The following is a 27,967-nucleotide window of genomic DNA, read 5'->3' as shown; positions in this document are numbered from 1 at the left end:
AACGAGCCCACACATACAAACATTATCTCATGAACTCCAAAGCACAAACCAAACCAACAGTTGAGTATCAGATCCCTCCCCTACTCTGCCTCACCCCTCAGCAGCCTCGCAAACGCCCCGCCCTTCTTTCTCTTCAGCTCGGCATACCCACCTTCCTCAACCACCTTGCCCTTGTCCAGCATGACAACATGCCCCGCAATACTCATCATCTCCCTCGCATGCGTAATGATGATGACCGTCATCTGTCTCCTCTTCTCCTTCCCTTTACTCCCCTTACCTCTCGCTCGTAGCCAGCCGGGGCTTCCACCCTCCCACTTCTCACCGTCCCAGAAGCCAGCAGCCCTCGAGCTAGGGCCGAACGGCGGGCTCTTCAGCGAATTCAAGGCCTCGTCTTGATCGTCTGTGCAGACGAGGCGTTTGACAGTGTCTCGTATTGTGTTCGCAGCCACGACATCTAATGCGCTCGTTGCTTCGTCCAGGATGAGCACATCCGGGTTCCGGACTAGTGCGCGCGCGATGGCGATTCTCTGCGCCTGGCCACCGCTCAGGACTGTGCCGCCGTCGCCAACGAGCGTGTGGTACCCGTTGGGCAGGCTGTCGATAAATTCACTGACTCCTGCTGCATCGGCTGCGGCGCGGATACTCTCCATGCTCGACTCTGGGCACGAGGGAGAGAGTGCGTATGCGATGTTTTGCGCGATAGTGCCGGGGAAGAGAACGGGTGTTTGGCTAACGAGGGCCATGCGTGAGCGTAAGGAGCCCGTGTGCAGGGTTTTGATGTTTTGACCTGAGATGGTGAGATCACGACCTTCGGAGGCAAGAAAGGTGTTGGCATTCTGGTTTGTTGGGTAGAGCTTGAGCAGGAGAGCAGCGATTGTGGATTTTCCCGACCCCGATGATCCGACAATAGCGGTGCAGGAACCGCGAGGGATAGAAAAGGACATATCGTGCAGGACTTGATGGTCGCGCCGGGTCGGGTATGTGAAGGATACATTGTTGAAAAGAATGTCGTCGACAGACTCGATCTTGACAGTTCCTAGATCTTCGTGGGAGGTTAAAGGAAGGCGAGCGAGGCGTAGAAGGCGTGCACCGGCTTCGCGCGAGATATTGACTTGGGTCATGTATTGAGACATCTGGCTGATGTTGTTGATGGACAGCATGATAATCATAAAAGTCTCAGTAATAGCGAGCACCGCATGTTCTTTTCGAGAAATCAACCATGCACCGAACCAGAAGAGAGCAATGGTTACAAAGAGAACTGATGAGGAGAGGAGGCCGAAAATCGACCCGGAGTAGATCGCGCGCTTCACACCGATATTAACAGCATTGGTCGTTGCTGCTTCATATTTTTTGTGGAAATGCCCTTCCAAAGTCAAACAACGTACTGTGCGGATGTTGACAAAGGTCTCGTGAAGGACTTGACCAACGTGATCGTCAGCCTCGTTCGCAAGATGTTCCCAGTGGCTACTGATCATATTGTATGCCTTGGTGATGGCATACAGAACAGGACCAGATGCGAGAGCGACTAGCGTCAGTTTCCAGGATATAGCCATACTCCAGATGACGGAGATGATCATCATGAGAAGCATAGCAAGGAAGATGCCAGTGAAGCGTCCAGGTAAATTCCGAGCTTCCTCAGCAAAATGGTCTAAAGTCTCGGCCAGGCGTGCCATACTATTCTCCTCTTTGTCGAAGAACTCGCGAGGCTGCGCAAGAATGCGCTTCATGGCTTCAGTCTTCAGCGTCTGCGTCCACGATTGTGCGACACTATCGTAAAGATAGAACATAAAGTAACTGGCAAGACCGTCTGCAACGGCAATGCCCAGAATGATCAGAATGTACTTTATGGCTCCGTCTTTCGTATTTTCTGAGACATAAAATGTGCCCAAAAGCTGTGAGAATACCCAGGAAAACATCGGTGTAGCGACTGCATGCACAAGCGTTGCGAGCAAGGCAGCAATGAGAGCAACTCGTGACTTCCAGTCAATGGTAGGCCACACAGTTCCTAGAATCTGTGTGATTGGTAATGAGCCTTCAGAAAGCTTTTGTTCCCCGGCGATTGTCTCACGGGTGAACTTGGACCGAAACTTCTTTCGCCGTTCACGCTTCACTGGTAGGGGTAGTTGTGACGTGCGATTCGTAACGATAGACAGTCGGTCCGGGTAGGCAGGTTGCCTCGACACAGGTTGTGACGATAACCGAGAAACAGGCCGTGAGCCAAGTTCCTTCTTTTTGAAAGAGTAGGCTTCTGACAGGCGATCGTTGAGAAGAGTTCTAGACGTCCGTGCTGTGTTAAATTGATTTGTAACGAAAATGTCCGATACAGGCGACAACGCATTTAGTGACGGCTCAAAAGAAGAAGCTCTGTTAGTGTTCGACATGTCATGCTCGGTATGGTTGCTGCTCTCTTCGTCGGTGACTTTCGTAGGTATGTGGTCCGTTCTGCTGGTGATAGTGTCGGACCGGTCCAGGGAGCTTTCGTTCTGAAACGAAGATAATACAGACTGTCCGAACAAGACTGCAGAGAGTGGCCGTCTGGCTGGTGTAGGCATGGTCCAAGAATCACGATAGAGTGACATGAGCTCATCCGTCTGTACGTCATCATCCTCGTCATCTGATGAGCACTCGCTATCAAAGTCCTCTTCTTCCTTTTCGTTTGAAGCGAGGAAAGAGTGAAAAACTCCAGGCTGTGCTTCCAAATCCTTACGATAACCTTCCTGGAGGACTTGAGCTTTGTCGAGAAGATAGAGAAAGTCATTTGGCTGAACCTGGGATATATCGTGCGTGATGATTATAGTTGTTTTGCCCTCGCGCCATTTGCGTATGGCTTGGAGGATTGCGGCTCGCGTAACACAATCGAGGGCACTGGTAGACTCGTCCAGTATCAGCACAGGTGTCTCACGTATTTTGGCACGTGCCAATGCCATCCTCTGCTTCTGTCCTCCGCTCAAAGAGCCCCCCTTCGCCCCAAGTTGTGTCTCGAGACCGGCCGGAAGACCCTCTACAACTTGTTCAAGCATAGCAAAGCTGATAGCATTTTTGACGTCGTCAGTTGATACAGTTCCACTTCGATCGCCCAGCATGACATTCTTATGGATAGTATCGTCGAACAAGACGCTGTGTTGCTCTACCAGCGTAACGTTTTGTCGCAGCCAGTGCACATTGAGCTCATTGAGCGCTACATGGTCTAGCAGAATCTGACCGGAAGATGGCTGGTAGAATCGGACGAGCAGCTGGCCCAAGGTGCTTTTGCCTGAGCCGCTTTTGCCAATAGCAAAGGTGGTTTCTCCTGCCGGGAAAAATAATGTTGCATCTCGAAGAGCATTTTCGTCAGGTCGAGTAGGGTAAGAGAAGGTGATCTGATCCATTAGTGTGAGTCACTGACTGTCAGACACTGACTTACCCTTCTAAACTCAATATCCCCTAGACATCTTGAGGGTTCAAATTTTCCTTTCGATTCGTGTGGCTCGTCTTCTGCAGACATCTGCTCCATCAAAACGCGAAGTCTCGCGCCGGAGATCTTGCCTTTCTGCATGACAATGAACTGCGGCAGAAACCCTGTAATACCTCCTATTGCCAGCAACGCTGCCCAGAATGTGGTAATAACACTACCCACATCGAGAGACCCGGATTTAATGAGGTGCGAACCGTAAGCAAAACCCTGGACGAACACAGTCAGTGTGAAGAACTGTATTAGCCCGATCTGTATGGACCGCATATTGGCTACACGCTTGTAGAGAATAGCTGCGAGAGACACGGCTTTCGAAAAGATCTGCAGCTCGTGATTTTCGCCATTGAAACACTTCACCGTTTCGATACTCTGTATGGCGTTGGTAATGTATCTTAACGCCCTTTGAAGCTGGTTCGCCTGATCGTGCGTTCGTGCGGATAGCTTCTTCGATAAATACGCTTCTGCAAGATAGATCAAAGGGACTGTGCAGATGATGACGAGGGTCAGATTCCACGAATAGTAGAAGGCTACGCCCAAAGCCCCAATTGCGGCAACGGCGCATTGAAGCCCTTCACCCAACGGCGCAGAGACAGCCAATTGCAGATCGCGAATTTGCCTGTATGCATTAGCTACGGACTGTTGCCGCAAGATCGTTCAACGTTTGACTGCTCACATCTGAATTGTAGGCAAGAACGCGGCAATGCCGCTCTCCCGCATGTCGAACCATGTCATGTCTTTTCGGATGAGCACGTCGAAGATTCTAGTTCGCGCACTCTTGGCTTGTAATTCGCCAAAGAGGAGGAACAGAAAGAAGAAAATGCTGTTAAAGATCCAACTTGCTGCAGCGATTCCAGTCATGATCAGACAGAGCCTCGTGACCTCACTTAGTAGTTCGTCACCATTGGCTTTTCCAGCTCCATAGTCAGAATATGCGCCGAAGACAAGACCATATATGATGGAAAAAACAGGTAAGGTGGCTGCGGCGATAGCTGCGCTTGCGAGAGCACTCATCAGCACCGCTAGATGACTGTTTGTAGTGAAAGCGAACAGTGCCTTCCATCCCACTTGCAAAGCATACTGTTGTTCTTCATCAGCTTGGGTAGGTTTCTCTTGCATTGGGGAGTGATCGGTCTCTGGAGTCGTGGCCATGTTGACGTGAACAAACTCGGAGCCGGGGAACGAGTGTATGGTGCCAGAATTGGAGTAAACAGCAGGTGCGAGATTCTGCAGATACGATATAGTAAGTGAAGGCAAGGAATCTCCACATATAGACTAGTGGATGTTCTCCGCACGCTCTGTCAGTGTTTTGATGATCCTGGAGGACTGGCTGCAGCCGTTACTATGTTTGGCCTTGCTATTGTTCCCGATCATACACCACCCAACCGAGTGTCTGTTGTCCAGAAGCCGCAGCAGTGTTTTCTCAAAGCCGCAAAACACAAAAACACAGAGAAAAGTATTGGAGCGCGAAACAGACAGAGGATGCGAGAGGCGGTTGTGGTTTGCGTTTATTCGTAAAGTGTACTTCAGCGCAGGCATGAAGGTCGTCCATGACTCTTGTGGGTGAGAGCTCCCAATCTCCACCAAATGCTACCGGTACCACTATCTACTGTTGCTCGTTTGATCGATCGAACCGGGCAAAGGTATGGCGAATCGATCAAGACGACGAACACGATTACGGTATACAGTCATCTGTGGGTGGCGGCGGCTTGGAGCATACGACAAAACCGGCAGGCGATCACGGACACGTCTCGGTCCGTAGAGAGACAATCAAAGACGCCCTCATCCCTTTGTGTGGCGGAAAGTCAGGCCGGGTTATGCTAGACCCCTTGGGTTGTCTATTTGGCCTGGTGCGCCTGCTCGTAGACCCAATCGTTCAAGCCCTGGCGGTTGCTGCGTCCGTCAGCATTGTATGCATGAAGCCATGGTCTGACTTACCGAGCAATCTCAACAGCGTAGAACTGCATGCGCACTGCGAAAATAGTCCCCTCCTGTGTGTAGTCGGTCTTGGGGCTAGCACGCAGCATGGCGCCGAAATTGAAGTCCTCCACCTTCTTGTCGTACACGTTGATGAAGTTGCGCCATCGTTCCTTGCCAGCCTTGCTCTTCATCTCGTCTTCGTTTATTGTGGCTGATGCGTCGAAGTCGGGGAACTCCTTCTGGAAGTGCTCGTAGATCTCGTCGTCAATCTTGGTAAGGCGCAGGGTCGAGCCCTTGACCTTCTCGAGGATGTTCCAGTATGTCTCCATGTGCTGGACAACTGTATTCTTCGTTTAGCAAAATTCTAGTTTCACTGCATGAGTTTGCGCACCCTTCACGGCGAACTGCTTCTCGATGTCCTCGAAGTTGTCCGCCTGCTCTGGGCTGAGCTGCGCACCAGGTGGTCCAAGAGACATTTTGAAATGCGGCAGGTGTGTGCGATTGATGTGTGAGAATATGGACGGAGTGTGAGGGTTGTATGGTGCGTTAGATGTGTTGATGAAGCTGATCGCAAAGTGGTTCAAATTTCGTGCCTTCCGTCATACCCCGCCGTCACAACTTGGGCAGGTGCGGGGCGACTACACACCAAAATTATTCCACGCCGAGCTGTGGCTTTCGATCTGACAATTGCTTGCCAATGTCACCAACACTTCACGTGAGTCATCTCGCCTGCTTCGAGAGGCTTGGCTAATTTCACCAGCATGAGAGCACTCGTGTACCGGTGACTGCATTAGCCTCCTGCGGATCGCTTTTGATAGCCGCGGAAGGACCCTTCCTTCGATTCTATCATTCCAAGACTTCGCGATATATCGCATCCAAACGCGTCTTTGAAGCTCAGACTGTCCATGGCATATCTATCTACGCTGAAGAGCTCGATGGTGTGACGAAGTTTGTTGTTTGGGGCGGACGTCTTGTTCGCGCTCTCAGAATCAACTCTGTGCCAGACGATCATGTCCAAGAGCCCTTATCTTTGTGCCTTTCAAATGTTGCTAAAGCGTCTGACTGGATTCTCGATCTGGCGCCTCGAATGAGTATCTTAGATGATGACGATGTGTACAGCCAGGGCGTACATGCTGCTGTTACAGCGCACAATGCACTGCTCAGGCTTACAACAAAGTACCAGCATGGATCTCCACTTTCCTCAAGGTAGGCAGCAATCTCTTCTGCTACACCACTCAACATGGGTTATGAGGCTTAGTCTTACTGACAACTCCAAGTTCGTTAGTTCTCGATGTCTCTGAGCTCACGTCAAGCTCGCGTTCCATCTTGTACTCTGCCCATCTTCTCTGGCAATCTTCCAACTGCATTCTCGTTGCTGCTGGCACAGCTTTTGGCGAGATCATGTATTGGTCATGGAGTAAGACGGCGCATGGTGACTCGGTTTCGCAAATCCATCAAGTGTTTCTCGGTCATGAAGGCTCCATCTTCGATGTTCGCATCTCGAAAGAGCTACCACGTGGATGTTGTGGCACACTAAAGCGAGTCATTGCTTCCTGTAGCGATGATCGAACAATCCGTCTTTGGGATGTCTCGAACGTGAATGCCCACGTTGCCAACATAGATTATCTTCGTGAGGGTGACGAGGCGCAGCGGACACGGCACACCGGGTTTAGTATTGCAGCTACCGACGCGCAGTCTGATGAGATCAATTGCCTTGCAATTGGCTGGGGTCATACCTCACGGGTTTGGAAAGTACGTTTCTTAGACTCGTCACCGTGCAATGGAACACTGTCCCTCATCTCAGCCGGCGAGGATGCTACGTCGCGCACCTGGAATTTCGTGGTCAACACTAGTAGAGGCTCGGCTCGCCCATTTACGCTGCTACAGACCGATTGTGCCGCTTATCACAGCGGCAAAAACATGTGGTCCATGGCCATCTACCATACCGCTGCTGGTTCACTGCGCGTCGCCTGTGGTGGTGCTGACAGCAAGCTCACTACTCATACACTGCTCAGTGCGGGCCAGCGCTCACAGAGACGTGGTACCGCTGTAGCTGAGTATACCATGCAAGACCTGCTTCACATGGCGCAACCCTCTCAAGTAGAAACGGATCTACAGTCGGCAGCCAAACCTTCAAAGAAAGCCGACTTGGTCAGGAGTTACTGTTTTCTAGACAGCGAATCCTTCTTACTGGTAACGAACTCTGGAAAAGTATGCATCGAGTCGTTCCTCTCGGAATCTAGCTCTGGCTTGCAGGGCAGCGTCACGAAGTCAACACTCGTGGACCAGATTGACGAACTGTCTGGCTACTCAACATGTACTGGCGTGCCTACTCGTGGGGTAGCCTTTGTTGCAGGCACACGGGGCGATATCTATATGTATTCCAAGCGCGATTCCGCCTTGACGAAAATCCACAAAGTCGTCGGCAAGGTCGGCACACTCTTCGTGGCAGGCACGACATCTTCTGAAGGGCGAGAGCAGCTTGTACTTCTTATCAACTCACTTGGGTCCAGGCCTGAGTTATTGTACATGGACGTGAGCAAGAGCTTGGTATATGGAGATCTGGAACCCATATACGTCAGCACATGTGGTACCCTGACAGGCTCAACTATCACAAGCATGTCTGTGGTAGAAGCGGGCTTTGAAGCTGGCTTCCTTTTCCTGGGGTTTCGTCGCGGATCTGTAGGGGTATACGACATCTCGCAGAAAAGCTTACACGATATCACCTGCGATGCGAACTATCGTCAAGCCGACGTCTACAAGATCATTGAAAAAGTTCACGGCGACGAGTCCGTCAACGGGATGGAGTTTGTGGCTTCTCCCAAGAGCGCAACAGTTGGCTATTTGTACTCGGTCGGACGCGATGGGTGCCTCGCTGTACATCTAATCGACCTCGTCAAGAACAGCGTTCAGCTCGTCCACCGCCTGACCTTGGCCATTGGGCCTCACATCGAAGATTTGTATTTCCAAGACGGCCACCTACTGGTGCACGGCTTCTCAAGCAAGAAGTGGGTTCTCTATGATGTCACTTCCGAGGAAGAGATTATGGGTATTGAGACTGGAGGTGCACACCGAAGCTGGGCGTTCCAGCGACACTTGAACCCCTCCAGCCCACGGAATGGCGGTACTTTGGTGTGGACCAGAACTGCCAGCCTGCACATCTGCAGTCAGGAGGGTTCAAACCATGGCGTTCTACGTCCCGGCGGCCACGGCCGCGAGATCAAGGCGGCAGCAGTGTCTTCCTCACTGAAGTCCTCACAGTGCTGTGCGACGCGCGGACGACTCATCGCCACTGGGGCTGAAGACACGGACATTAAGATCTTCCAGTATATCAACAACGAGCCGGTGTGCCGCATAACGCTGCGCAAGCACACGACTGGGATTCAACACTTGCAATGGTCTGATGACGGCAGCTACCTGTTTAGCAGTGCCGGCTCTGAAGAGTTTTATATCTGGCGGGTTCGAGCTTTGCCGACCGTTGTGGAGATCGGAGTGGTGTGTGAGTACGTTTACCTACCGGAAAGCGAGTTTTCAGACCTACGAATCATGTCTTTCGACGTCAGTAAACGAGGTAGCGCTTACACTATTGCGATGGTGTTTTCCGACTCAAGTGTCAAGGTCAGTAGAACCAAATCTGTCTCAGACAAACACGGCTCACTCTGTAACAGACATATCTCTACGATCCAACAGCCGCACCCAGGTGGCAACCTCTCACAAAAAGCATCTACTTCACTTCCTGCCTGACGCAATGCGTATTCCTCTCGCCTACTAGCTTGTTGACAGCTGGCACAGACGGCCATGCGGTGCTCTGGCCCCTGTTCTCTGAAGACGTCAAGTGGGAGCATCCCGTACGAATTCACCAGAACGCGTCAAAAACGATGTCATCGCACGTCAACGGCGATGGCACAACACTCATCGTATCTGGCGGCGATGACGGTGCTTTGGCTTTCTTGCTTGTCTACGCTGCATTCCCAGAGTCGTCTTCGTCGCCACAAGGAGCTTATGCCTCGCGGCCAGTGCTTGTGAACGGGGCGCATGGCTCGGCTGTCACGGCATGCACGGTAGTCACTATTCAGTCTTATCTGTACGTTCTCACATCAGGCAACGACGAGTGGGTTCGCCTGTGGAAGGTGGTCATTGACGGTGCTGGAGAGAGTGACTCAAGTAAGATGGAGCATGAGAAGCTAAGGGTCAAACGGGTGTGCAGGGTTAAGACCAGCGTTGCTGATGTTTCGAGCATGGCGGTACTGGATGATGGTGGTGAGAGTGCAAGAGTGTTGGTGTGTGGTGTGGGGATGGAAGTCATCCGAGTGGAGGCTGAGGAGAAGTTGGTAGCATAAGAGACGTCTGCTTTGATCATCGATACCCCGAGTAAGAGCCTCTCATCGATGTAATGAGGTTTGAGGCAGCAGACGTGGATTCGTGGATTGGGTTCTAGTGATTTCAGTCTGTTGCTCAGCGTTGGTGATGTACAAAACGTGCTAGTTCTGCAAAAGCAAGCACACTTCAATGGCCGATTTGTCGACGTGCGCCTTTTGTGAGGCTGTCGACCGGGTGCATCCGCAAAGCAGCGTTGGTCTAAGCTCTTCTGGGACGGTTGACGGAGCAACGGGCGTGTTGTCAGCAACACGCACTGACAACAAAGCACGATCCACCGCCATCTCGTCGTCCCATCTCAACCCACGCAGCGACACTCCCTCGCACCACGACCTCAGCTGCGAGTCTCGCGCATACTCACACACATACACACCATGGTCGCCACACGTCGCGGAGCAAAGGCCGCCCCGGAGGCCGCGCCTGCCGCGGCCACGCTGTCTGCGCCGCCCAAGCGCGGCAGGAGGAAGGCTGTCGTTGAAGACGCCGCCGAAGCTGCGCCCGCTGCCACAAAAGCTACCAAGACAAGCACAGCCACAACAAAGCGCAAGGCAAAGGCCGAACCTACACCTGACCCGGAGCCGGTAGTGGAAGAGGCTCCCACCGCGAAGAAGACAGCCGCAAAGACACGCGCAACACGCGGCTCCAAGGCCGAGACACCAGAAGAGCCCGCATCTGTGGCCCCTAAGAGGGCGACGCGTGGTCGCAAGGCCTCGACACCGATTGTCGAAGAGCCCGTGGTCGAAGAGGCGGCCGAAGACGAAGCAGCCATGCCACCGCAGCCCGTCGTCATCCAGGTCGCGACGCGCGCGCGCAAGACGCCCGGGAAGAAGACACCGGCGAAGAAGGCCGCGCAGCCTGCCGTGATTGTCGAAGAGCCCATCGCGGAAGAGGAAGAAGACGAGAAAGAGGAGGAGGAGGAGGCGCCCAAGACAGCGGCACGCACACGCAGAGTTGCCATCGAGGAGCCCGTCCCAGAAGAGGCGCCCAAGCCTGCGTCGCGAGCACGCAAAGCGCCCGTCAGGAAAGCACCCGCTGCAAAGGCTCTCCCGGCCGCCCAAGCCCCTGCTGTGGAGAACCCAATCGCCGCCGAGCCCATCAAGCCAGCATCGCGGGCGCGCAGAGCAGCAGCGCCTCTCGACAACGCGCCCGTGCTCGCACCCCCCAGCAAAGCGACACGCACCACGCGCAACGCCGACCTCCCGCCTGCCTCGCCTCTCAAGGCGCCCGCTCGCAAGTTGACAAAGAAGGCCACGCCAGCCAAACCTGCAAAGGCCGCTGCTGAGGAGCCAGCACACGTTGAGGCGCCCACCATCGAGAAAGCCACGCCTGCACCTGAGCCCGTCGAGGAGCCTTTTGCGCAGTACCCTGCCGTTCCCTCCACACCTGCGCACTCGGTCGCTCCCCTGACTAACAGACGCGCCATGTTCGAGCTGCCACAGTACCCAAAGACGCCCGCACACATTGTCGCGCCCATGACATCCAAGGCCGCCCTAGCAGAACTGCCCGGCTATCCCAAAACACCTGCTCACATCAGGGCTCCCATCTCCAACAAGGCTGCAATGGCTGAGGTGCCAGGCTACCCCAAGACCCCAGCACATATCCACGCACCTGTCCCTGCCTCTCCTGACACCGACGTCTTGATGACGGAGATGCCCAACTACCCAAACACCCCTGCCCACATCCAGGCTCCTATCACAAATAAGGCGGCACTCAACGAGATGCCCAGCTACCCAGCAACACCGGCTCATATCAAGGCGCCTTTGTCCGCAAGGGACGCGTTGAATGAGCTGCCAGACTACCCCAAGACTCCTGCACACATCAAAGCGCCTTTGAGCTCGAGACAAGCACTCGCTGAGCTGCCAGACTACCCCAAGACACCTGCACACATCGTCGCACAGTCTCGTTTGAGCGTTGTTGAGGAGGCCTCCATGGAAACGTCGGCGACTCCAAAACACACAGCTACGCCTGCCTTCGTCTTTGCAGCGCCTTGCACACCAGCCGCGCAATGCTCGCCCGCACACGTTGCGAAGAAGGAGAGCTTCACTCCCCACTCTGCAGCCCCTGCAGTTGTGTTCGAACAGCCATGCACACCGCGAGCGCAATCGTCACCGGAGCACGTCGCCATCAAAGAGCACTTTACACCGCATTGTGCTGTCTCAGTTGAACAGGCCCCAGTCGCCCAAGTCACAAGCGCGCCAGCTAGGGCAGTCACCCCTGTTCGAGCCTCGACGCCTGAAGTCACCCACAAGACACCAACCGTTGTATTTGAAGCCCCCCAAACACCATCAGCGCAATGCTCGCCGGAACACATTGCCAAAAAGGAGATATTTACTCCACACTCGCCAGCACCAGCAGTCGTTTTCGAAGCACCCTGCACACCGTGGGCACAGTCCTCCCCTGAACACGTAGCAAACAAGGAGAACTTCACTCCTCGATCAGCAGCCCCAGTGACACCCGTCCGAGCGGCAAGCGTTAACAGGAAAGCGCTTGGCGAGCTCCCTGACTACCCGACAACGCCAGCTTTGGCTATTGAGGCAGCCATCCAGGAAGAGATCAGGGCATCAGCGAAGAAGCAGACTCCTTCGCCTTCGCATTTCTCCACCCAGGACGCGTCTTTCGACGAGGCCAGCGAGGTTTCCGACCTCAGCATATCCGAGCTTGAGAACGAGAATACGCCCGCCGAGAAGCCTCAAGTGCAATTCGCACCGCTGCAGTTGAAGCCGTTGATATTGGCACCCCCGACATCCGCAACACCCTTCTTCGCACCGCCGACTTTCACGCCGTCTGTCTTCACACCTCGCGCAGCCGCCACATCATTCTCCGCCCCAGCTCAGAGATCGCCTGCAAAGACCGCCTCATTCGCGCCCAGCACAAACCTCTCGGCAGCCCTCGTGTCGCCCATGAAGTCCTCCCTCCGCTCGCCTGTGAAGTCTTCCCTGCGGTCACCCGAGAAGGCGATTTTGAAGAGTCCAAAGAAGGCCGTGACCTGGGACGATTCAGAGGAGCCCTCCCTCCTCTTCGATGGCCCTCTCCAGGGTCTGACATTCTATGTCGATGTCATCTCCGACAGCGGCAAGAACCAGTCCTTCCTCTTCGAAACCCTGCTCACCGACCTCGGCGCCAAAGTCGTAAAACAGTGGACCTCCACGGGCATCACGCACGTTCTGTACAAAGACGGCAATCCTGACACCCTCCACAAGGTAGTCGCGAGCAAGGGAGCAATCAAGGCTGTGAACGTCAGTTGGGCACTAGAGTGTGAGGCTAACAAGAAGCGTGTCGACGAAGGAAGGTACCTCGTCAACCTCTCCTCCGCGCTCCCGTCGAGCCCGAAACCCTCAACCATGGTTCCATGTACACCAGCCAAGACACCCTCCAAGTACGCGCTCCCGCCCTCCTCAGGCGAGCGCAGCCAGCCCGCAACCCCGACCTCGTCGGAATTTGACCGCTCGATCAACCTGGACGACAAGGAGAACTCCGAGCTCGGCATCTACTTCGAGCCTGATGGCAAGATGGCGGTGCGCACGCTACCGCAGAAGAAGTCCAACTTCCTCATGGGCAGGAGTCCAATCAAGACGCCCAGCAAGCAGAGGATGATGACGTCCACACCCATGAGGCCGTTCAGCACGACCAAGAAGAGGAGTGCTGAGGTGTTTGCAGGAATCAGCATGGCGCCGCCGAAGAAGTTGAGGCTGTTCTAGAAGTCTCTGTGTGCTTTTTTGGAGTTCGGATACAGGGGTCAGCATCGTCGGTGTTTAAAAGGCGTTTCGTCCTGCGAGAAGAGTACAAGTTCACTGCCACCACTGCCTTCCCGTTTGTCCTGCATCGCGGCTTGCGCGTCTCCACTGCGTTGCAGCACCTCGCGGTGCTCCCATGGGCGACTCAAGACAGCCAGGTGCAGGATCACGTCAAAGGTGCCGATGATGGTGTATCTTGAACTCTCGACAGGACTTGTTTAACTTTTTTGATTTTTGATCTGGAGTTTGCTGTACATTCAACGGCCCGACACTCACTACCGTCCCATGGACTAAAGGGCGTGGCGTTATCTACAAATTACATCGCATGGCATTGCATACAAACATACATACATACCTATCACCCATCTCCCCCACCCCAACAACCCCCAAATTCACCTCCCCCACCCCAACCCCCTGCCGACGCTGCAGCGCCTCCAACGCCTCGGCCCCATACACCCTCCCTTCCTCGTCCAAACGCCCGCATAGAAAATCCGCAAACGCAAACGCAAACGCCGACCCCGTCCCCGCCGTCCCCGTCACTCTGGTGCCGTGCATTGCCCCTGCAGACCGCGCGAGCGCCCATTACGCGTCTCCTCGCGCTTGCGGCGTCGTGAGCGGGTTGTTGAACTCCTGGGTGGGCGTTGGTCGGTGGTCATCGTCTCGTCATGCCATCCTAGCCCCTCCTTTCCTTTCCTTTCCTTTCCCATCCCAACACGCCCCCAGGAAAGAGAACCCCCATATCACATCACATCACATCACGAACAGCCAGCCATGCATAGATCAGCGACTGCGTACCTCAGCGCACAGTGTGTCCTGCTTGGAGAAAGGTGAGGCTTTGCTGCAGTGTTGGCAGAGCTTCGGTTCATGACGTCAGGTTTACAGCTGAAGTAAAGCACGCAGCAAATGAGCAGTGATAGGTAAATACCGCAGGTACGTGTCCCAATTTTTCAAGTGTATGTTCGTTCTGTGCTAACTGCTGTCTACCATTGCTTGGTCTTCTTGAAGATAGGCACCTTCTCAAAGTCGTCCACGCTCCATTTCAGGTTTCCCTCCTTGTCAATCCAGGCCCCCTCGTCGCTGCACTTAATTTCTTTCTTCTCGTTCTCTTGAATCTCCCTCTGGCTGACGCCCATGTCGTCCTTGGCCAACCAGACGACTGGCGTCTGGCTCGTGTATGCGGGATTGAGGTATGCTTTGCGTATGTCTTCGTCGCTGTATTCTGGTATATAGTCTTTGTCAAAATCGCCATCCTGAATCCATCGCTTCATTGCCAAATGACTCGCGAATATGTGCGGCTCGAAGAAACGAGCCAGCGGGCCAGTGACTTTAGGCGAGACACGCATAGTACTGCTAATGCGTTGGATGCGCGTCTCCTCGCGCTGGATAGCGTCAGATTGACCCTGCTCTGCGGAAGACAGGAGTGGGGCTTCTTCGTCATCCTCGTCGCTGCTGCCGTCGAGAGCTAGGTCGGCTGGCAGGTATTGCTCGAGCGGTGCAAAGTAACGGTTTGTAAGTATATTAAAGATGACGGTGGCGATGAACAGAATGCCGAGCAAGATCGTGGGCCCGAATGCACCTCGAAGGCTGAAAAGCCCGATCAGGCAGAGCTCGGCGATGTAGACGCCGGTAAGCATCTGCTGCAGTGCAAGAGTGTAGCAGTGTCCCTTGGTGTCGACTTTTGGTTGCGCGGTGAAGAGCAACATGTAGCGGTAACTGAGGTAGAACAGGACAAGACCTGCGGCCGCGAAACCAAGAACTAAGGGTGCAATGCAAGAGTACACAATCGCTAGGTACGGTAAGCGAGAGTTTACGTCAATAACAGACTAAGACTTACCAATGATAACGAAGTTAACATACTTGGGGAACAGTTTACCCCATTGCATTCCTTTCAAGGCGATGTAGCTGTTGTACTTCTGACGTGGCGTTTTGTCGAAGAACTTGTCAAAGAAGACAAAAGATAGAACGTCAGAGTAGTTCAGCAGATTGTCAGAAGCGCTGGTGAGGCCTTGCACAACGAAGTAAGTAAGGTAGGAGTTAGAGGCTCGAGGCAAGCGCTCTGCAAGCTGTTCAGGTATCTTGTTAGGGTTCTTCACAATCTGTGAGACGACTGTCGCAGCACCGGAAGACAACGAAGTTATCAGAAAGACCTGCAAGACTTGGAAGACATAGTACCACTTCAGGACCTTCAACTCGGTAGATGTCTTGGTGGGTTCGCCAAATGTCGTAAAGATGTCTGGGCTAGTTAGTAAGGTTGTCAAAGACGTTGATTGGCTTGTTACGTACATCTAAAGATCTTCGGTACGTACTTACTCAGCGCGCTGAGAAGCAGAGGCGGTACCAATCCGGTCAAAAGGTTAATGACGCTATCCGGCAAGTGATTGAGGAAACTGAGAAATTTGAAGTTCTCTGCTAGATATGTTACGTTCGACACTGCGCCGACGAATGCGACTGGGATCGACCAGAAAATTATCAGGGCAATGACGAGTGCATGAGCGAGGATACCCTGCGATATACGCCGCGCAGGCTCTATAGTGAGGTTGTTCCAGAAAACCTCGCTAGGCAGGACTCCAATAAAACGAGGTGTGAGAGACAACACATCCGACGAAACAACTTGCTGGTATGCTGCTTGGGCAGCAGACTGTGTGCGGAATTGAACGAATACTGCAGCTGCACCGTGCTGGCTTGTGGCACTCTCGTTCGATTCTCGGGCCTTCTGAATCTCCTCCTCCTTTTCTAACAGCTGATCTCGAGCCCAATCAATGCCGTCCACTTGCTTGCCCACTGGCTTCGTCGTTTTAAGTCTTTGCGTGGGCCTTAGTGACTGCTTGACACTATCGGGGAGGCTACCGTAGGTAATTCTCTGTCCGTGGTTTCTCTTTTGGCCCCTTCGTCCTTCTTCATTGGCTTTCTGTATCAGCGATATTTCTGCAATCTCGAGCTCGTCAATCTTTGCATCTCTAGAAGAGATGAGGCTCTGCAGCTTCTCAGCCTTCGCCACAGGCCAGACTTTGACAGCATCGTCACCGAAGAAACGTCGCATGTTGCTTTCGTCTAGGGCGGCGGTAGGCGCTGACAGAAATAGCACAGTGCGTGACGATAGCCTGTTCGCAATTGGTTTGGACAAATTCCACGCTTGCCGCAGTCCAATGAGCCAGAGTCGCTCTCTTGCCACAGTAAACATCACGAAGCCAAAGAATACCCAGGCGATGATAGCGTGAGCATAGAGATACCTTTCTTCTGCGACGTTACCGATAGAAACCCGGTCCAGCTCACTGCCAGTTCCTCCACCAGCAGCATTGATCGGCATCAGGATTGGCCATGTCAAAACACAGCCTACTACACAGATGAAGATCATGGTCCGGAGAAATCGCAAGAAAAGGTACGAGTCGATGGACTGATGATAGAGGGTGAACTTGTCGGGCACCACCCTCATAGTATGCACCCAGTCCCAGTACGAATGACTTTGGCATGGCGTGTGGTCCTTTTTTGGTATCGTGCCAAGGTATGTCCTGGGGAAGTAGATCTTTGGGAATTTCGGCCTGATTATTACGAAAGCCGACACGAACAGACTGGCTGTCACGAATGTTGGCACAAAAGCGGCAGCTACTGCTGAGAAAGACGACGGGCCGCTTGGCTACAGTGAGTACGTCAGTAAGGGTCAGTCCGCTCCGAGTTGGCCTGGACTTGGGAATGCAACGGTGCACGCCCTATTAACTCGACACAGAGACAATATCTGTCGCAAATGCTGTTATACAGAAAGGCACGTACCGACTTTCCACCATCATCAGTGCCATTGCTGCTAGCTATGACGGTCTGGAAATCCATTCCGATGTAGACGCCTGAACGCGTGAAGCTTGCTAATGAAGTACTTTTGAAGCTACGTCATGCCCGTAGAAACCAAGAGGACTTACGGTACGTAGGTGTAGAAGATGTGAAGGGGAGATTGAACGTCAGACAGGCTTTAATTGAACAATGTGATGTGTGTAGGGATGTATCGGAAGCTCCGTGTAGAGGAGTTCTTGGTTGGTGCCTGCTTGTGGGCCACCTGGATGACGTAGGTTGGCCGTGCACTGTCCACGGAATTTGAACGCTAGACGTTCGCGCTTTCTGTATCAACAGGAACTGAGGTTGATACAAACAATGGTTTACGCGCACAAGTTGAATGCATTGCACTTCTATTATGCTCTTTCTTCTAAGTCTCATTGGCTATGTCGCGATAGTAATAATAACTCTCCAGCGTCTTCGGCAGGCATCACCGGAATCTTGAAGATTCAAAGGAGAGCGCATGACTCAATTGAGGTCGCAGTACTTGAATCTGTGGTATTCAGACTCACAGACGTGCCAATAGTGCTCATGTATGCACTCCTGCAGCGATTTGCTGCAGAAGTTAGCGCATGCCTCGTGCAGGTGGTGGCCTGTCAGCCTTGACAGCGGCTACCCCTCCTACTAAAATGTCTTCAAACGGATGAGTTATCTGTATCGAATGGCAAGCGCTTGATCTCTCACCATGAGTAATAGACCTGGGTTTTTCTCACTTCTGGCGGAATCTCAGCGCAGAAAAGAGGCTATCAGGCGGCACACCGAGCGAGAGACGCAAAGGGGAACGTCTGCCGCCGCCACCCCCAGTTCAAGTCGAAACAGATCAACTCCAGACATCGCTACCACAAATCAGACTCGAAACTCCACTCCCACAACAACAACTTCGAGCTCTGACTCGAGTACTGTCATCCTGGCTGTACCTGCTCTCGGTAACTCTACAGCCTGGAGATCGTGCCGCCCGGAAGTTGGATTTAAAGGACTCACTGATGCCACCGAACAAGCAGCCTTGTTATATACAAGACTTGCCGAGGTACAAAACTATCTTGATTCTGCAGAGAATGCTTGGGACGAACTCTGTACTGCACGCGAGCAGCTCCAAAATTCTCTCGACTGCGCCACCTCGCCTGATGAATCATTGCGATTCAGGGCGGTCCGCACGCTCGGGAATATCTATGGGCAGCTCGGCGACTACGACATGGCCCAAAAAACGTTTTTGTCTCTCTGCCCCTCCCTACCCTTGACTGCCGCCTCTTTCGATAATCTCTCTGCTTGGCACGAGATTGATGCTTTGCTGTATTATCTGCGGTTCGCAACAGCTATCGGGCGAGATCTTGATCGGGTTGAGACGGTTGCAAAAGTGCTTCCCTGGGCAACGGTAGATGTTCTCTGTACGAAAGACCGCAAGCTTTCAGCGCTGTTCAGCTTGGTTCGAACGCTGAACTTCCGAGGCTGTCATGAAGCTGCATCCAGGCATTTGGAGATGATTGAAGTGGTCTCAATGCCAAAAACCCCACTGGATTCTGAGTATCTTCTGCAGAATGCGATAGCTACTGCTGGCGAAGGGTTTCAAAGCAAATCACAAGCTTTGTTTGTGGATGCCTTTATAATTAGCTCATTGAGATTCGGAGCCTGGCATCGCAACACTCTGGATATACTGTACCATTTCGGAAGAGCTCTGAAAGCCAGGGGTTTGCAAGAAGCTGCTCTGAAACTTTTAACAGCCTCCTGCCAGGGTTTCTATTATACACTAGGGGCATCTCATCCTCGATCAATCTGCGTATACCAGGAGCTCGAGGCCTGTCAGGGTGCTGGCGTTGTGATGCAAAACGTCCGTCAACTTGGTCATTGCCAGCTAAGTCCTAAGAGGAAATGGTCTGTCGCATATGAGCACAACTACCTTATCACACCAATTGAGCTGCTGAAATTGACGATAGCCGTCGAGTACGATGGTATCTTGAGAACACTGGAAAGACTATTGCAAGAGAAGGGGACATCATCGCGTATCAAGTTCGACACTAAACGAAATATTGCGTGGTGTGCCTTCGAGCAAGGCAGACTGGATGCAGCTTCCACTGCACTCTATACTTTGCATAAATCAATCAACGAAAACTGCAGTGATGCGGTTGGCGTCGAAGCCTACCGTGCGACACTTGCGTCAGATGAAGCAATTTGTGCTGCAAAGAGTTCGGACTTGGGTAAAGAGTTTATGCGCCAGCGGAGCAAACTAGTCTATCAAGGATTCAAGGACTTCCCGAAAGAGCGAAGTCACCAGATCAAGGCAATTCTGAGGCGCATGACGACGTACAGGCTCACACATCTCACCCGGGACGTGGTCTTCAGCGGTCCCGTTTTGTTCACCGAAACAAATGGAGAGATTCTAGGCAGTGGGAACTCTGCCGACGTGGACACTGTCAAGATCGGTAAAACTTCGTATGCTCGCAAATCAATCCGTCTGCCACGTCAGCTTCAGCGCAGAGACAATCTGCTCGAGGACATCCAAAGAGAGATTAAAATCATACATGCTCTGGATCATCCTCATATCGTTCGCGTATTGCTAACGTATGAAGAGACAATACGATTCAGCATTATTATGCACCCTCTGGCAGAATGCGACCTAGAGTCCTATCTCGCTAACAAAATCTGCGACACCACTAGACAGCGGCGTATGATCTGGAAATGGTTGGCATGTCTCATCAACACACTTGCCTACATTCATTCGAAAGGCATACGTCACAAAGACATCAAGCCACGAAATGTTCTTGTGAAGGGTGAGAAAGTCTACTTCACAGACTTTGGATCTGGCCACATGTTCGACGATGGAGGCAACAGCACCACAGATGGTGTCGCGTACGGACACACTCGGGCATACTGCGCCCCAGAAGTTATCAAGAACGACAGTAGAAATCGATCCTCGGATGTTTTCTCCCTCGGCTGCGTACTGCTGGAAATGGCTGTCTGGAGTAGTGAGGTCTCTATGGCTGATTACTTCAGTGGGATTAGAGCAGACAAGAGCAGCGCGGATATCGTCCAGTACCACGATTCGCTTACTCGTCTCAGCGTTTGGTTTCAAAACACGCCGCAGCTGACGCAGCGAACGAAGGACATTTACTACCAGGCACTGGTACACATGATCCGTAAAAGGCCCGATGCAAGGTGGACGGCAGTCCAAGCCAGTCGTGTCATCGGGCAGATTGTTCCTGCTGAATGCGTCAAGTGTGATCTCGATTTGTGGGTTTCGGACACTGTCTGAATATATTAAATATGGTATCAAAGATTGCGAGTCAACATAGGGGTGCGAAAATTCGTGCCAAGTCTTCCTTCCAGTCATATAGTACATTTTCGACATAGATGAGAGAAGGAAGTGTGTCTAGATCTACGCTCATACCTACGGAGCTCGACTCTCTCGCGCTCTGAACCCCATCAACGATCCCCTGGCACCCAGAACGTGTGTGACGACGCACAAGGCTCTTCGCAGTAGCAGAAGGGCGGGAAAAATCCATCATGAATATCCTCAGTGTACTCAGCTTCACGCTTCTCCCGCTTAGTTTTTGGCACCCCCGATCCTCGTTCCACATCGTGGGGCAATCCGATCCCGCCTCCATCATCGGCATAGAGGTCCTCGAGCTCGACTTCGGTGAACTTCTGAGCTTTGATTGCCTCCAGCCTGGCGAATTCAAATCGTTGCGTCTCTTCCTCGTCGATAAAGTTCCTGACCGAAACGTTATACGGTGCTAGTACCTCAGCGATGCGCTCGTAAATAAGGCGGTGCAGGCTTCTCGGGCAAGGCGCCTCCTCGTGGAATAGCCGGGGACCTCCAGGGCTTATGGTATTCTTCCAACCTCCGCGTGGTCGCAACGGCAAACCAATGACGACCTCGTTCAGGCTTAGAAGGCGCTCGAAAATATGATATGTCAACCCTCGAACCTTGTGGTAGCGCTGGAAGCCTCCAGTCTGAACCTCGAAGAATTGCATAAACGAGAGGAAGTCCATGCCAAGGCTGATTTTCTGGATACCGTGGCGGAAAGTGGCATACCCCTTGAGGTTGGGGTAAATGCGTGGAAAACGGCGATAACACTTCGAAAGAACTTCTTCTCTTGATGTTGTCGGCACGCTATGCGGCTCGATCATCTGATAATAGTCTCCGAGGCGATTGATGCTATCGAAGAAAGATTTGTATGAAAACGATGCTACACACAGCCCTTTTGAACGAGTCAAGCCGCTGCCACCAGTGATGCAGAGTCGCAGTGTAATCGCCCTCATCTGGTGCGAGACGTAAAGTAATTGGTACCAGTCTCCGAGTTGATCTACAATCTCCAAGGGTCCGATCTTTTGTACCTTATGATCGGGCTTGTAACGCCTACCGTAGCGTGCAAGTCTCTCGCTGTAAATACCATGCTGATGCGGTCGATGCATACATAATTCGACAACGTGTTCTTTCAGTTCGGTGGGAAGATCAGTCCAGTTGAACTTCTTGCCATTCGCTCCCCACCAGCGCCACAATGTGTCTTTTCGTAATGGTGCATCAAGTATAGGGAAGACCGAACTCAAGAAGTGCTCGAGTGCCTCCAAAGTCTGGTTTCGAGCGACACCTGTGCATACCCATGGCTTGCCCTCTGAACGGCATCTGCGCAACACGACACAGCAATTGGCTGGAATGTTGAGGCAGCCACTGATACAGTGGCCTTGAAAGAGAACCTTAATCATTTCCGTTGAATTCTCGTCACGGTTATGGTTTGTGCTGCCCGATAGTTGGTGCACTTCGAGCTCAAGTTCGAAATGAGCTGGAGACTGTAGCTGGTATTGACGAAGCGCTTCACGGATACACTTTATCGAAGGATGCTCGTAGGAAATTGTCCGCAGCTCAGTGAGCTCCAGGCTGTCAAGATTTTTGAGTTGTGCCATTCTGGTAGCAATGCTTCAATATATAGTAATAAGGAACTTGCTATCTGCTGAGCTGATGAGGATGTTGTAGTGCTTGCAGATCGGTGACTTGTACTGAGAGATTTATAGAGTGTGGAGGCAGCCATTGGTTGCCTTGAGCCAAGCGAGAGTGAACGAAAGAAACGAGTGAGAGACAGAATTTTTGAGTAAAGGAAATGCCGACAGGGAGGTATTTGGTCGACATGCAATCACTGCTGCATAAACGCCCAATTACTCTTCGGCGATGGGTGAGAGAGTTCGACTACTTTGATGTTGCATAATGACCATGTTCTCAGACAGTTGGCATCTATAAGCTGTCTAGGATGCTTCGATGGTCAAATCTATGTCACCGCTGTCGTTGCATTCCCTACACCCGGCGGCACGTGGAATAGCCCATGATATGTCATGTTGAGAGGTTACAACCATGTCCGAGAACCACATTGAGAAACGCAAGCTATGAAGTAATGTCAAGGTTCGTGTCTAAGCGATGAAAGCAGACGCTCCCTCTTCACGCGTCAATGCCAAGTGCACCTTTCCATGTTGGGATGGCGCCGCGCTCCAGCCAATGGTCTTTCACATCACCCAACCACACTTGCGCACTTGCACATTCACACTACGACACAGCTCACGCTTTTGCTACTCGAAGCGGTCTGGAAATTTGCGTGTTGGGGAAGTTCTGGTATTGAAAGAGCAGGATGAACCAAAACTTTGTTGGACAGCCCAATGCTGAAGACATCAGAGCATTGGAAGGACTGCGACGTGGGCTTGTACCCATGATCGCAGCCATGGACAGGTTGAAGCGCGACATGGACTTCAAGATGTCACAAGGGGGTGCAGTAGACTGGTAAGTCTATGAGATGCGTGTTTTTCATTCTATTTTCGCCTTATCTCGATCTTGTTCAATGGTCACATGCATCATCCGTCATCTTTGTTGCGTTCTTTGTTGAACCTCTCACTGTGTTGAAGCTTTCTACAATTATTTTGAGCGTATGGAAGTATCGTTGAAAACTCCGTACTTGACACTAACCCCCATAGGCCACAAATCCAGCGAACAACAGCGGCCGTCAACTCCCACATCACATCGCTCAACATCTTCATCAATGGCGGCCGAAAGCACGCCCTTGAGACCAGGAAGACCGATGCTGGCAAAGTATTAAAGAACAGACAGGGTGGCGATGAGATGCGCTACACGGACACCACCATCCCGCCCCAGGCCGATACAATCAGGAATTTGCACCCCTTCCCCATCGCTCCTTTCCCAAACACAAACGAGCACCTTGCCGGCCTTGCGCAAACTCTGCTGCGAAAACGCCTGGAACCTACAGAAGAGAAATGGATCGAAGACCGGCTATCCAAAGCTCTCGAGTTCGCATCTGTGCCGCCAGAATGGGGCATCGAGCCCAAGAAGACCAACGACAAGGAAACTCCCAAAGAAAGTGACGACGACGTCGACGGAGATCCAACACGCCTACTCAACAGATACAGCAAGCGCACAAAAGGCACGCTCACCGAAGAGCAACTTGTCCAACGCTGGAACACGGCGCATACGTGGTTTTTCAACCCTCCACAGACGAGTTTTGACGAGGAAGAGTACGCGTCTGGCGAAGAAGGCGAGGAGGAAGACGACGACGAGGGCCAGGAATTCGAGGATGCAATGAATACTCCAGTTCCGGACGCGTCGGCGGCGCAACCAACGACACAAGAAGGGCCTGCGAAGTCAGCAGCACCTCCGCCACCAGTGGTTATGGTTCAGGAGGCGGAGCCGCCCGTGCACCGGCCGGTTCCTGGGACGCCTGTGCTGGAGTTGGGGCTGATCCAGAGGTTCATGGCGACAGGGCAGTTGTAGGAGTGCTGCTTCGAGCTGTAATATAACGTATGTCTCACGGCGCATGATTACTTCTCAATGATATCATTCGGTGGGTATATGACCTTTGTATCTTCTCCTTTCCAGTCCTGGTCTCATTGCGTTCATTGCGGCCTCAATGCATATATCCGTACAGGATACAACTCCTTTGGCATCCCCCTCTGCTGCTCGGTGGCAACTATCTTCAGCCCTGCATCCTTGAATAACTTCCTAAACTTGTCGTCGCTCCGCGTGACACTCGAGTCTTCCTCGTCGTATATATCCTTATGCCTGATATCCGTAGACAGATTCTCCTTCACCACAATCCACGCCTCAGACCTCTCCTCACCATCCGCAGGCTTCACAAGCCCATTCTTGCACCGTTCAAGGTATGTGACGAGTTGCGCGTCCGTCAGGTGCCCAACACACCATTGGTTCCAAATCAGGTTGTAGGCACCAGCTTCAGGTATCCAGTCTTGCAAGCCCAGATTGAATACTTCGCCCACCTGTCCCCGGCCTGCGTCGCCTCCTGCTGCATCCTCCTCTGTGTTCTCCAACTCCTTGACAAGCTCGTCCGTAAACTTCTTGACCGGTTCCACAATATCGACCCTCCTCCCCACACCCAGCAGCAAGCCCTTCGTGATGCGTCCGATACCTGCGCCGCAGTCTGCTACTCGATCGAGAAGTGGCAACGCCTGTCTTGTAGCCGTCGCCTGCCCTGCTCGTACGCGCCGTAGCTTTGTGAGGAAGTTGGATGACCCTTGTAGGTCAATGCGCGAGGTTTGCGGAAAGCCGCCTAACATGCCATTGTTGTCTGAGGTTACGCCTTCCCAGTAGGCGAGCGAGGCCGAGACGTTGATCGAGGCGTCGGGGCGCTCAGGGTCGAGGGATGTGAGGGGTGGGTCGGCGTCCATGCCCTGAGCCATGGCAGGTGGAGTGTGGACGGAAAACAGGAGGCTATCGAGGGCGTATATGTCGGACTTATCTAGCAGTCAAGCGAAGACAGTTGTATGGTTTTTGGTATTGTTGCTGTACCTCGGGCTGTTTGTGATGGCGCTGGCGTTCAGCAATTTGTTAGCGTGTTGATCAATGATGCACATGCGAACGCGTCGAGCTTGAGGCGGGGCAGCTATGGAGCTTCCATAGACTGCAGCAGATTTCCGCCCGCGCGCTCCGGATGGTAGGCTGCTGCATTGATAGGCATCTGGAAAGAGCGATAGACACACACAACCGGCAGCTGCTCTAGTCAGTTCACACACGCAGAGCGTTGGGGAACGCGTCCTAGGCGTGTAGCGGGGTGGAGTGCAGATCCAAATAGGCAGTTGCATGCGGATGTGCTTCGCCATCGTCATTTCGTGGGGTCCCATTCCATTCGAGGTCCCTGAACATCCCGCTGCTGCACGCCATTGGCACTTTGTAGATAACCAGCCATCTCCTCTGCTGATCGGTGCAATGTCCACAATCCACGCTTCTCTCTTCAGAGTCTCACATCGCCGCTTCACATCAGCCTTTCCCCAAGCTTCAGCGTTGAGAGCTATTCGATCACGCAGAGTTACTCTTGCGAGATATTACACAGCCAGTAGCAATATGTCGGACCTTTTCGTCGAGCTAACAGCGCCGAACGGCCACAAGTACAAGCAGCCACGAGGCTTGTTCATCAATAATGAGTTTGTCAAATCAAAGTCTGGGGAGACGATCACTTCCATAAACCCAAGGTATATATCTTCAAGTGTAAAACACGCCGTGAGCGCTCGCTGATGTTGGTGATAGTGATGAGAGCGAGATAGTTTCAGTCTACGCAGCAAGTGAGGAGGATGTCAACGACGCAGTAGCAGCAGCACGCAAAGCATTCAAGAGCCCAGAATGGAGAGACATGGACACGAACGCGCGAGCAGACATTCTCTTCAAGTTCGCACAGTTGATCGAGGAGCACAGAGAGACTTTGGCCACCATCGAGACATGGGATAATGGCAAGCCTTACTCTGTCTCACTGAACGACGATCTTGGTGAAGTCATTGGAACAATCAAGTACTACGCAGGATATGCGAACAAGATCCATGGGCAGGTCATCGACACGTCGCCCGCGAAGTTGGCCTACACACTCCGTGAACCGCTTGGTGTTTGTGGGCAGATTATCCCGTGAGTTGTGACTGTATATGCGAAGAAACGGAAACTGATTTACCGTAGATGGAACTTCCCTCTCGCAATGGCCGCCTGGAAACTCGGACCTGCACTATGCACCGGTAACACTGTAGTTTTGAAGGCAGCTGAGCAGACTCCACTTTCCATCCTGTACCTCGCGACTCTTGTCAAGGAAGCTGGTTTCCCGCCAGGTGTGGTCAATTTCATCAACGGAGAAGGGAGGAAAGCTGGTGCGGCCCTCGCCCAACACCCTGACGTGGCCAAGATTGCGTTTACTGGCTCGACAGCGACCGGCAAGGAGATCATGAAGATGGCAGCTGGAACTATGAAGAACATCACTCTAGAGACTGGCGGAAAGTCGCCGTTGCTGGTCTTTGATGATGCAGACCTCGACCAGGCGGTCAAGTGGTCCCATGTCGGTATCATGTAAGAAAGACTATTGATGGTGCGAGAATCGTACTGACTCTCTCTAGGTACAACCAGGGACAAGTCTGTACAGCAACTTCGAGGATATTGGTGCAAGATGGCGTCTACGACAAGTTCGTCTCTGCATTCAGGGAGTACGTTGCGAAGACATCTGTTGTTGGCGACCCTTTCAAGGACGACACCTTCCAGGGGCCACAGGTCACACAAGCGCAATATGAGCGCGTCTTATCCTACATCGAAGCCGGCAAATCTGAGGGCGCAACCTTGGTATCGGGAGGAAAGGCCTATAAAGACGTCGGCGGCAAGGGCTTCTTTATCGAGCCCACAATTTTCTCAGACGTCAAGGATGACCACAAGATCTACCGCGAAGAAGTCTTTGGGCCCTTTGTTACAATCAGCTCATTCAAAACGGAAGAAGAGGCCGTTGAGCGCGCAAACGACACAACATATGGGCTTGGAGCTGCGCTGTTCACAGAAAACATCACCAAGGCACACCGCGTTGCAAGGGCCATCGAAGCGGGCATGGTATGGATCAATTCCAGCAATGTAAGTTTTTACAACATACCCTGGCGCATGGACTCATTCTGACCACCTTCAGGACTCTGATATCCGCATTCCGTTTGGAGGCGTGAAGCAGTCTGGCATTGGGAGAGAGCTGGGCGAAGCTGGACTTGAGGCTTACACAAACAAGAAGGCCATCCACGTCAACCTGGGTACGAAGCTCTGAGTATTGGTGTACAAAAAGATACTTGTCATCACCTCGTGCCCAAGACGGGGGCTGTGCTTGGCGCCACGGCTTGGACAATGGCAAACGGTGGAATGACAACGATGGGTTTGCATGCTCCACGGAAGCGAAGAGTTTGGCATCAAACCAATTCCTTAGCAAATGCGTGATTTTGGTGCCGTTGAGACGAGCCATAGAGTCTTGAAAATCCCTCATTCAATCCAGGAGCTCTAATGCGGCATATTGTCTGCGTGAAATATTTCCATCAGCTGGTCGAGATATTTTTGCGAGTCAGTGGACCGAATGCAGAACGCGTGAGGCTGCGTTTGATTGCAACGGAGACGCGACCAGACTCCAAGCCCGAGGTAACACACAACGACGTGTTCAGACGAGGCTTTGTGTGCTCCACAGGCCGGCTAAGCAGCCGTTCTCTTGGCACAAGCCATCCCGTAGCCCAAAGCAAACAAACGACCAGACGTCCTTGTCCTTGTCACTCGTTGTTCCGCGCAACTCACTGCCCGCCGCACCGGTACCCCTCGCTGAACTGTGCTTGCTATCACTGCACTCACGCTGACATCTGCACTGCCCTCGTGACTGATACCATTCGCTTCTCT

The 27,967-nt window shown here is 52.7% G+C and overlaps 10 protein-coding genes across 10 annotated transcripts, besides 4 other annotated features; 5 read left to right on the top strand and 5 right to left on the bottom strand.

Annotated features, from left to right (window-relative positions):
* Window positions 1–80: 80 nt before the first annotated feature.
* Window positions 81–4,600, bottom strand: EKO05_0004344 (ABC-type xenobiotic transporter; the record flags this gene model as incomplete). Its single annotated transcript, XM_038938874.1, has 3 exons — window positions 81–3,359; window positions 3,404–4,067; window positions 4,125–4,600. 3 exons carry the CDS (start codon window positions 4,598–4,600, stop codon window positions 81–83), a joined length of 4,419 nt encoding a protein of 1,472 aa, XP_038800152.1.
* A 686-nt stretch (window positions 4,601–5,286) lies between these two features.
* EKO05_0004343 (uncharacterized protein) lies at window positions 5,287–5,844 on the bottom strand (the record flags this gene model as incomplete). The annotated part of the gene is made up of 3 exons (XM_038938849.1): window positions 5,287–5,341; window positions 5,387–5,708; window positions 5,760–5,844. 3 exons carry the CDS (start codon window positions 5,842–5,844, stop codon window positions 5,287–5,289), a joined length of 462 nt encoding a protein of 153 aa, XP_038800151.1.
* A 221-nt stretch (window positions 5,845–6,065) lies between these two features.
* Window positions 6,066–9,708, top strand: EKO05_0004342 (WD repeat-containing protein 6; the record flags this gene model as incomplete). Its single annotated transcript, XM_038939110.1, has 4 exons — window positions 6,066–6,083; window positions 6,129–6,574; window positions 6,646–8,986; window positions 9,037–9,708. The coding sequence occupies 4 exons, from the start codon at window positions 6,066–6,068 to the stop codon at window positions 9,706–9,708; spliced, it is 3,477 nt and encodes a 1,158-aa protein (XP_038800150.1).
* Window positions 9,709–10,119: 411 nt separating this feature from the next.
* Window positions 10,120–13,443, top strand: EKO05_0004341 (uncharacterized protein; the record flags this gene model as incomplete). Its single annotated transcript, XM_038945562.1, has 1 exon — window positions 10,120–13,443. The coding sequence occupies one exon, from the start codon at window positions 10,120–10,122 to the stop codon at window positions 13,441–13,443; it is 3,324 nt and encodes a 1,107-aa protein (XP_038800149.1).
* Window positions 10,253–10,293: a tandem repeat.
* Window positions 10,629–10,666: a tandem repeat.
* A 370-nt stretch (window positions 13,444–13,813) lies between the features above and the next one.
* Window positions 13,814–13,837: a tandem repeat.
* Window positions 13,838–14,459: 622 nt separating this feature from the next.
* Window positions 14,460–17,304, bottom strand: EKO05_0004340 (uncharacterized protein; the record flags this gene model as incomplete). Its single annotated transcript, XM_038938767.1, has 4 exons — window positions 14,460–15,265; window positions 15,314–15,712; window positions 15,763–17,113; window positions 17,248–17,304. The coding sequence occupies 4 exons, from the start codon at window positions 17,302–17,304 to the stop codon at window positions 14,460–14,462; spliced, it is 2,613 nt and encodes an 870-aa protein (XP_038800148.1).
* Window positions 17,305–17,986: 682 nt separating this feature from the next.
* Window positions 17,987–20,548, top strand: EKO05_0004339 (uncharacterized protein; the record flags this gene model as incomplete). The annotated part of the gene is made up of 1 exon (XM_038945561.1): window positions 17,987–20,548. One exon carries the CDS (start codon window positions 17,987–17,989, stop codon window positions 20,546–20,548), a length of 2,562 nt encoding a protein of 853 aa, XP_038800147.1.
* Window positions 20,549–20,718: 170 nt separating this feature from the next.
* Window positions 20,719–22,200, bottom strand: EKO05_0004338 (uncharacterized protein; the record flags this gene model as incomplete). The annotated part of the gene is made up of 1 exon (XM_038945560.1): window positions 20,719–22,200. The coding sequence occupies one exon, from the start codon at window positions 22,198–22,200 to the stop codon at window positions 20,719–20,721; it is 1,482 nt and encodes a 493-aa protein (XP_038800146.1).
* A 713-nt stretch (window positions 22,201–22,913) lies between these two features.
* Window positions 22,914–24,064, top strand: EKO05_0004337 (mediator of RNA polymerase II transcription subunit 8; the record flags this gene model as incomplete). The annotated part of the gene is made up of 2 exons (XM_038939116.1): window positions 22,914–23,062; window positions 23,254–24,064. 2 exons carry the CDS (start codon window positions 22,914–22,916, stop codon window positions 24,062–24,064), a joined length of 960 nt encoding a protein of 319 aa, XP_038800145.1.
* Window positions 23,798–23,859: a tandem repeat.
* Window positions 24,065–24,186: 122 nt separating the features above from the next.
* EKO05_0004336 (Protein N-terminal methyltransferase) lies at window positions 24,187–24,987 on the bottom strand (the record flags this gene model as incomplete). Its single annotated transcript, XM_038945559.1, has 1 exon — window positions 24,187–24,987. One exon carries the CDS (start codon window positions 24,985–24,987, stop codon window positions 24,187–24,189), a length of 801 nt encoding a protein of 266 aa, XP_038800144.1.
* Window positions 24,988–25,648: 661 nt separating this feature from the next.
* On the top strand, window positions 25,649–27,356 carry EKO05_0004335 (Aldehyde dehydrogenase (NAD(P)(+)); the record flags this gene model as incomplete). Its single annotated transcript, XM_038939137.1, has 5 exons — window positions 25,649–25,776; window positions 25,832–26,200; window positions 26,249–26,629; window positions 26,677–27,175; window positions 27,228–27,356. 5 exons carry the CDS (start codon window positions 25,649–25,651, stop codon window positions 27,354–27,356), a joined length of 1,506 nt encoding a protein of 501 aa, XP_038800143.1.
* Window positions 27,357–27,967: the final 611 nt, after the last annotated feature.

This window comes from Ascochyta rabiei, chromosome 6, assembly GCF_004011695.2.
Source record: "Ascochyta rabiei chromosome 6, complete sequence".
Lineage (NCBI taxonomy): Eukaryota > Fungi > Ascomycota > Dothideomycetes > Pleosporales > Didymellaceae > Ascochyta > Ascochyta rabiei.
Note: the sequence above shows the minus strand (reverse complement) of the source record. Positions and strands in the feature narration are given on the sequence as shown.